At 33.9% G+C, this 9642-nt stretch overlaps 1 protein-coding gene across 1 annotated transcript; it reads right to left on the reverse strand.

Annotated features, from left to right (window-relative positions):
* Positions 1-981: 981 nt before the first annotated feature.
* Positions 982-3099, reverse strand: LOC122290827 (pentatricopeptide repeat-containing protein At5g59600-like). The gene has a single exon (XM_043098490.1). It carries the CDS (start codon positions 2761-2763, stop codon positions 1129-1131), a length of 1635 nt encoding a protein of 544 aa, XP_042954424.1. The 5' UTR covers positions 2764-3099; the 3' UTR covers positions 982-1128.
* Between the last annotated feature and the right edge of the window lie 6543 nt (positions 3100-9642).

Here is a 9642-nt window from a genome sequence, read left to right on the forward strand (position 1 = left end):
TTGGGTAGTATTATAAAAATAAAATAAAAAACTGTGCTTTGGGTAGTGATAGGGTTACTCTTATAAAGAATTTGGAGTTTTTTTTTTTTATTTTTTTATCATTTTTTTAAGTATTTTTTTAATATCCTTAATCATTAAGAAAAAATTAAAATATATATATATAATTTTATTAATAGTCACTACCTTAATAATTAAGTAATATAAAAAATTAAAAAAAATCAAATACAAAAAGAATAGTAATTGAGTAGTAAGAGAGTTGTAACCCTGTCATTTTCCTTGTTGAATTAGGACTGAAGTCTTCTGTACAGAGGTTTGATCTAAAAAGAAATGAATACATCCTGTTTTGTGGTATTGACAGATGTTACCCAATCTTGCCGGAAAAGAAAAGAAAAGATAAAAAAAAAAAAAAAGGACAGATGTTAAAAAACGCATTATGTAACTCAGCAATTCGGTTCCAATTTGACTTTAATTTAAATTGGAATTACACATTGCAAAGTTTCTTTCTTCTTAGCTGAACTCCTTATTATGTTTATCCCAAAAAAATCATATTCGAAGTGTAGATGGGTGGAAAAGTTGTTTAAGGGAAAGATAAAGCCAAATTATGTAAAGAGAACACATGCCAGCCCCCGAATAAAAGCTAGGAACTACTGACCTCATTATTCAACCCCCAAACCAATAGCATTCCACTCTTTAGAATCTCCATCTTTTTATTTTCTCTTTGACCTTTTCTGCATGTAAGAGAAAAATAAAATTCAGAAGATCATCGAAGCAGCAAACGGTATTAAATTAACTCATACATGCTTCCATCTTTGTCAAAGATTATTGATTATTGGGACAAAAAAAAAAAAAGTAAGGCCAATACCTATTTTCCCATTGCTAATTGCATAGAGTGAAATGACTGCCCCTTCTCTGCTCAAGGCATAGAAGACAATGGTGTGAAAGCAGTTATCAACAGTAAATATTTTAAATTAATTCCCCACATTAGAAGATTTTGACGTTTCAATATTTCACCCATTCCAAATTTCGTACACTTTTATAAATTAAATAATTCTGAAGCATGTCCTATACAAAATCTAAACTGAAATAACTAAGAACAGACTTCGCTAGAACACACACCCGCTTCCATTTTCACTTTGTCACTTTCTTTTTCCTCTCAACAAAATCATTCATCCTTTCTACCCAACTAAATCCAGGCTTCTTAAGAATGTTCTTTTTCTTCATCATCTTCCTTACATGCTCCACCTCCTCCCAATCTCCATCAGCAGCGTAAATATTTGACAATGTCACATAACCTCCAGGTTTCTTCAAGTCCATCCTCAGAATATCCTCAGCCATCATTTTAGCTAGATCTCTTCTTCCGTGGATTTTACAACCATTGAAGAAAGCTCCAATAATCGACTCAGGGACTAGTATAGGCATCTCCTTAACCAACTCATATGCTTCTTCCATCCTTCCTGAACGGCACAGAAGATCAACAACACAAGCATAATGTTCTTTGCCAATCTTGACCCCGAAACTCTCTTTCATAGACCTAAATATCTTCAAGCCTTCATCGACTAATCCACTGTGGCTGCATGCAGAAAGAATGCAAACAAAAGTCACTTCATTTGGCCGCATTCCTTCTTCTTGCATCCTCTCAATTAAATGTATTGACAAATCAACCATTCCATGTTTCCCATAGCACCCAATCATGGCATTCCATGACAAGATATTCTTGTCAGGAATCCTGTGAAAGACATTTTGAGCATTCTTCACAAGACCACATTTGGAGTACATGTCAACAAGAGAAGTAGCAACAAAGATATTAATATCAAGCCCCATCCTGTAGATCAACCCATGAATTTCTCTCCCCCTTTGAGTTGAACCTGTAAATCCACATGCAGGGAGAAGTCCTGTGACAGTCACATGATTGGGTTTAATCCCCAAAACAACCATGTACCTGAACAATTTGAATGCTTCACCACCTTGCTGGCTCTGAACAAAACCAGAAATCAATGCATTCCAAGTAACCAAATCAGGAACTGACCCTTCTCTAGTCATCCTAGAAAAAAGTGCGAACGCTCCTTTGGTATCTCCGGACCGAGCATAACCAGCTATCATTGCATTCCAAGTGAAATCATTCGGTTCCAATCCCTCCAACTTCATCCGCTCAAACAACTCGAGCGCTTGGTCAATCTTCCCTATGCCACAGTACCCACATATCATCGATGTCCAAGAAGCAACATCTCTATTGACCATTCTATCAAATAGTCGACGAGCATAACATACTTTCTCACATTTAGAATACATATCAACCAAAGCATTTGCCACTGATACATCGTTTTCAAAACCCATTTTCTTCGCCACAGCATGAACTTCTTTGCCTTTCTCAACATCCATCAAACCAACACACGCTTTCAACACAATCGAAAACGTGAACTTATTGCCAGCATTTCCTAGTTCTTGCATCAACCAAAAATACCCAACTGCCTCCTCATAGTACCCACTAAATGCAGAAGTCAATACCATCCAATTAAACGCGAAAACATTTGGGTTCTGAATTTTATCGAACACGAGCCTCGCCGACCTCATGTCCCCACAACTTGCATACATCCCAACAAGCTTTGAATTCAAAGACAACAGGTTCGTATCGATCCCAGTAGTCAACAGCAGTGCGTGAACTCGCTTGCCCGGTCGCAAAGCCTTTTCTTTCAGGAATTTTTGCAAACAAAAAGCGAACCAGTCGGGGGACAAGTTGAATGATTTAATGGCCGGTGTTATCATTATTTGATGAAGTACCCTATGAATGATCTAGATAATCCATATCCATTAAAAGGGCAAAAACCTTCTGCATACGAAGTGTACGATTGATATATAAGCGAATCAAGGACTAGAACACAAGAACGACGAGTGAGTAACATCAAGGGAAGTGTATCCAAATCTGATTTAAACTAAACGAATGGAAGCAAAGAGAAGCTGCAGATATACTTTGAAGTTTGGATTTTTGGTTCAATTGGTGAGGGTATAGATTCGAGGATGGTGAGTGGTGTCAAGAGCTTCATCCTGCCGAAGGGGTCTGTTCTCCAGGAGCTTACTTGCCTTTCAACAAGTTACCTTTCTTTAAACGATTTGCCGTTTTGAAAACCAAACTTTTTTCAAAGAAATTTTAATAACATTGTATTTTTTTTTAAAATCATTTAAAAAAAATAAAAATATATATAAAAAATAAAATTAAATATTCTAACTGTAACTTTGGCGATAAATTTAAGGGATCATCCAAGTATCATTTTATCATTTTAAAATTACACATAATATTACACAATATAATATTTCCTGTAGTTCTGAACTTCTAGTTCACCCCATGCTTCCCGATTTGCATTAAATGTAAGAGGGTTGACTTCACGATCTTAGAAGTGATTTTTATGTAATTTATCTTTTCTACTATGACAAAGTTTCGTGCTCTTGTGATTATGTTTGCAGGTTTGGATATTAAGAACTCCCCTCAATGCAAGTTATACATGATAAGCATGTGTTTTGCACCCGGCTTGGTCCACCGGTCACATGAGACAAGAAAGTTTGATAGCCTGGAGTGCCAAAAGCACATTTGATGTCTAAATTAGTTTTATGCTAAAGTGAGAGAGAGAGAGAGAGAGTAGAGCAATGAATGTAGATCTCTCTAGAATTGTAACCATACCGAGATTTTTATACTTTTCTTGTTCAGTGAGTCTCTATTCTTCTCGTGCTTGGTAGTATCTGCTCTTCTGCTGGATGGTATGTCATCGCATTTAATGATCTAGCCTCTGTCGGGTGTCTTGACTCATATCGAGCCTTTGTGTTTGGGGACGGCATCCAATCACATTTAATGCAACACTCATTGTTGGGGGCTCTAGACCAATTTTTGGCCCTGCGTTTGAGGTCGGCATCATGTCGCATTTAACGTAGCACCCCCTGTTAGAGATGAGATTTCAACCAATATGTAATCATTCAATGTGATGTGGTTAAAGTCGTGTCCAAATAGGGGTTGTCTCGTTTTTTCATGTTGATATGGACCTTCTCTCATCATATGTGGAGTCATTTAACATTAAATTCTTAATTAAGATGATCGGACCAGACCTAGCCTGTAGATAGATTGTTGAACCCAAGATTTCAAGTTTTGTGTAATTATATATTTACATATGGATTTTGATGATAACAAATGAATTCAAAGAATAAAGAAGTCTCAAGCTCAAGTTGTCTACACAATGGAGTCAAGCACATCAAGGAAACAAGCATGAGCAAGAAGGGAACAAGTTCACATTAAAATTATAGAGTAATGTTGTAAATCTCTTCAAAATTCGAAATTAGGATTAATGCTCAAAATTAATATTTTATCATAAAGCATTAAAATACATTTTTCACATGTGCATGAATATTTTTGAAAATTAAATTTGAAAATTTTGAAAGATGATTGATTGTCATCTTTTACATGTACATGCCTTGATTAAAGGGTTGAACTTTGAAAATATTAAAGATGATTGATTGTCATCTTTCACATGTGCATGTTTTATTTGAATTTTTTTAAAAGTGATTGATGCTTTTTTAGACTTATACAAAAAGTAAAAGATTAGGTTTGAATTTTTTGAAAATGAAAGTGTGCTCATTTTGTCATATGCCAAAAGTAAAAGATTAGGTTTGATTTTTTTGAAAAAGTGAATAATGTTGTCTTTGACAATTGAAAAAGAATAACCTTTTATTTGAATTTTTTGAAAAAGTGAATGATGTTGTCTTTGACATGTGAATCTTTTTAAATTTGAATATGAAGTCTCATATGCCTATAAATAGATCATTTGAGAGCTTCACATTCACAACACCAAGAGTATACAACATTCATTCAAAGCTTTCATTCTCTCTTCTCTAAACATTGAGCCTTAATCCTTGTTCATTTTGAGAGATATAGTTTGCGCTGTATTGTTCTTATTTCACTCGTTGAGGAGTGTTTTCTGATAACCTACCCACTATCAGCTTTTGTATCAGAAAAAGGGTGTGTATAACCCTTGTGTGTGTAGAAAGTATTCTATACGGAGAATAGTTGAATCACCACGTGTAAGGTGATTGCAAGTGTAGAGGGTGTTCTATACGGATCCTTTGTAGCGGTGTTGTTCAAAGGTGTAATAAGTTTCTATCTCCACCTGAAGGAGGTTGAATAGTGAATTTGGGAATCTTCAAGGGGTAGCTTGAGGCGAGGACGTAGGCAGTGGGGCCGAACCTCGTTAACATACTGAGTTTGCTTCTCTCTTACCCTTACTCTTTATATTTATTGTTATTTCATATTTTGTTTATATTTTATATTATATATTTGATTTATAATTGTTATTTTTTTTAATACAACTTAATTCACCCCCCTCTTGTGTTAGTCATCTGGGCAACAATTGGTATCAGAGCTAAGAGCTCTATTATAAGATTAACTATCTTTTGAGTTAAGATCTTATGGCTAACATTGCAGCTTCATTTGGTGAAGGTCAATCTAGTAGTCGGCCTCCACTCTTTTGTGGAGATAATTACTCATTCTGGAAAGTTAGAATGAGAATATTTCTTCAAGCTCAAGGTAGAGAAATATGGAAATGTATTGTAAATGGACCTTATATTCCAACAAAAGTGGTTGGTGGAGTAAAGGTCAAAAAGGAAGAAGAAGAGTTTGATCGTGAAGACGATAGACTTTATACTTTAAATTTAACTGCTATGAATTTATTATATAATGCTCTTAATGGAAATGAGTTTAATAGAATAATGAATTGCGCTACGACAAAGGAAATTTGGGATAAATTGGAAGTAACTTATGAAGGAACTTCACAAGTCAAGGAATCAAAAATTTATATTTTTACTCATGAATATGAAATGTTTAAGATGAATGATGATGAATCTATTTCTAGTATGCACACTCGTTTTACTAACATCATAAACAGCTTGACAGCTCTTGGCAAAGTTTATTCCAAGGTGGAGATAGTAAGAAAAATTCTCAACTCTTTACCAAAACGTTGGGAATCAAAAGTTACAGCGATTTTTGAAGCTAGAGACCTCAAGAAGCTCGAAGTCAATGAACTCATCGGGTCACTTATCACCCATGAGTACACATTGAAAAGAGGAGAAGAAGAAGGAAAGCCAAAGAAGAGCTTAGCACTTAAAGTTGTTCCTCATGAAAGTGAAAGTGGTGAAAATGAGGAAAATGACGATAAAGATGAAGAAGTTGCGATGATAACAAGAAGAATTCAGAGGTTCTTGAAGAAAAATAGAACTCCTCCGAGGAAATCTTTCAAAAAGTTTTCCAAGAAAGATTCAGGTAAAAACGACACTTTAATTTGTTATAAATGCAATAAACCTGGTCATATCAAGCCAGATTGTCCTCTGCTAAAGAAAGATCGAAACAAGGGCAAGAAAGCAATGAAAGCTACATGGGATGATGATTCAAGTAGCTCAGATAGTGAAGCAAGCAATGAAGAATCAGCAAATCTTTGTCTTATGGCTAAAGATGACATTGAGGTAACAAATCTTGATAATATTGAAAATCCTTCATATGAAGAATTGCAAAATGTTTTAGAAGAGATTTATGAGGAATTTGAAAAATTGGGTATCAAGTATACTGCTTTGAAAAAGAAAAATTCTTCTTTAACAAACGAAATTGAAATTTTAAGAAAAGAAAGTATCATTTTGAAAGATGAAAATCTTGAATTGAATAAGAAGAAAACCGATTTAGAAAATATTGTTGAAAACTTTACGAATGGAAAAAGAAATTTTGAAAAACTTCTTGGTAGTCAAAGATGTGTTTTTGACAAGGCAGGTTTGGGATATATGCCAAAACAAAAATACAAGCCTTATAAAAATTTCTTTGATAATCATTCTACCTCAAAGACTAATATTCAAAATTCTTTTCATAAAAATAATTTTGTCAAAAAAGGATATTATTATAATCATTCAAGTTTTTCATATATGTCACATGCTATTTGTAATTTTTGTAATAGAAATGGTCATAATTATCATACTTGTCCTATTAGAAGAAATCATACAATGACTATTAGGGCCATATGGGTACCTAAAAATCTTGTTTCTTCTAATACTAATAAATAAAGGACCCAAAGAACTTGGGTACCAAGAAAAATCATTTTAATTGTTTTTATAGGTATGCATGAAGTCATCCACAAGCAAAAATAAGTGATTTTTAGATAGTGGATGTTCAAGACACATGACGGGAGACAAGACTAAGTTCTTTGATCTTAGATCTAAAGAAGAAGGACACGTGACATTTGGAGACAACTCGAAAGGGAAGATCGTGGGAATAGGTAAAATTGGTAATGAATCTTCTCTCATAATTGAAGATGTTCTACTTGTTGAAGGTTTAAAACATAATCTTTTGAGCATAAGTCAATTATGTGATAAAGGATTTACAGTTACTTTTAAAATGGATAAATGCATTATTTTGAATGATCATGATTGTAATATTTGTTTTATTGCTTTTAGAAACAATAATGTTTATACAATTGATTTTGAAGAAATTACTTCACAAGATGCTATTTGCTTGTCAGCTCAAAATGAAACTAGTTGGTTATGGCATAGAAGATTAGGTCATGCCAACATGGAACTTATTTCCAAACTTTCAAAAAATGATCTTGTGAGAGGTTTACCAAAAACATATTTTCTTAAAGACAAAATTTGTGATGCATGTCAATTTGGTAAACAAACAAAAACTTCTTTTAAAACTAAGAAACATATTTCCACTACTAGACCATTGCAACTGATACACATGGATCTTTTTGGACCAAATAGAGTTGCAAGTCTAGGAGGAAAATATTATGCATTTGTTATTGTTGATGATTTCTCTAGATATACTTGGGTCATCTTTCTTGCTCATAAAGATGAGGCACATAATGCCTTTACCAAGTTATGCAAGAGAATTCAAAATGAAAAGGGCTATACTATTTCAAGTATCCGAAGTGATAGGGGAAAAGAGTTTGTTAATAAAAATATTGAAACATTTTGTGATGAAAACGGTTTTATTCATAATTTTTCTGCTCCTCGAACTCCTCAACAAAATGAGGTAGTAGAGAGGAAAAATAGATCTCTTCAAGAGATGGCAAGAACAATGCTCAATGAGAACAACTTGCCTAGTTATTTTTGGGCCGAAGCGGTAAGTACTGCATGTTATGTTATAAATAGAGTTATGTTAAGGTCTAAATTAGATAAAACCCCCTATGAGCTTTGGAATGAGAAAAAGCCCAACATTGGTTACTTTCATGTATTTGGATACAAATGTTTTATTTTGAATGACAGAGATAATTTAGGCAAGTTTGATGCAAAATCTGATGAAGGTATTTTTCTCGGGTATTCTACTAATAGTAAAGCTTATAGAGTATTCAACAAAAAGACTTTGACTGTACAAGAATCTATGCATGTAGTATTTGATGAATCTAATTCTCCACTCTCCAAGAAATCTATTGATGAAGAAACAGAAGGTATAAATAACACGGAAAGTCTCAATCTCAACAAAGAGAAAGCAATAGAGGAAGTTCAACATGGAGCCATCAGGAAAGATCATCAAAATTTAATACAAGATGCAACCAAACAGTGGAAATTTGTGAAAGATCATCCAGTGGAACAAATTTTGGGAGAACCTTCACAAGGTGTAAGTACTCGATCATCTCTTAGAAATATTTGTAATCATACTGCTTTTCTATCTCAAATTGAACCCAAAAATATTGATGACGCACTTCTTGATGAATCTTGGATTCTAGCTATGCAAGAAGAGTTGAATCAATTTGAAAGAAATGATGTTTGGACACTTGTTCCTAGACCCAAAAATTATACTATTATTGGAACAAAATGGGTTTTTAGAAACAAGAAAGATGAGTCTGGAGTCATTACTAGAAATAAGGCTCGACTTGTAGCCCAAGGTTTTAATCAAGAAGAAGGAATCGATTATGATGAGACATATGCACCTGTCGCAAGATTAGAAGCTATTCGAATGCTACTTGCATATGCTTGTTATAAAGATTTCAAACTTTTTCAAATGGATGTTAAAAGTGCTTTCTTAAATGGTTTTATAAATGAAGAGGTATATGTTGAGCAACCTCCAGGTTTTGAAAATCATATTTCCCCAAATCATGTTTTCAAACTCACAAAAGCACTATATGGACTTAAACAAGCTCCTAGAGCTTGGTACGAGAGACTCAGTGGTTTCTTGATTGAAAAAGGTTTTTCAAGAGGAAAAATTGACACAACTCTTTTCATTAAATATGAAAATGATGATATTCTTTTGATTCAGATTTATGTTGATGATATAATATTCGGTGCTACTAATGAAAATATGTGTCAAGTTTTTGCTAAGACTATGCAGGAAGAATTTGAGATGAGCATGATGGGTGAACTTACATTCTTTCTCGGATTGCAAATTAAGCAAGCAAAAAGTGGGACATTCATCAATCAATCAAAATATATTAAGGAATTACTGAAGAAGTTTGTGATGGAAAATGCTAAGGAAATTGGAACACCAATGAGTCCATCAACTAAACTTGATAAAGATGAATCCGGTAAGCCAGTTGACTCGAAGATATATCGAGGTATGATTGGTAGCTTATTATATTTAACAGCCAGTAGACCAGATATTATGTTTAGTGTGTGCTTATGTGCACGTTT

The sequence above is a fragment of the Carya illinoinensis genome, chromosome 13, assembly GCF_018687715.1.
Source record: "Carya illinoinensis cultivar Pawnee chromosome 13, C.illinoinensisPawnee_v1, whole genome shotgun sequence".
NCBI classification, from domain to species: domain Eukaryota; kingdom Viridiplantae; phylum Streptophyta; class Magnoliopsida; order Fagales; family Juglandaceae; genus Carya; species Carya illinoinensis.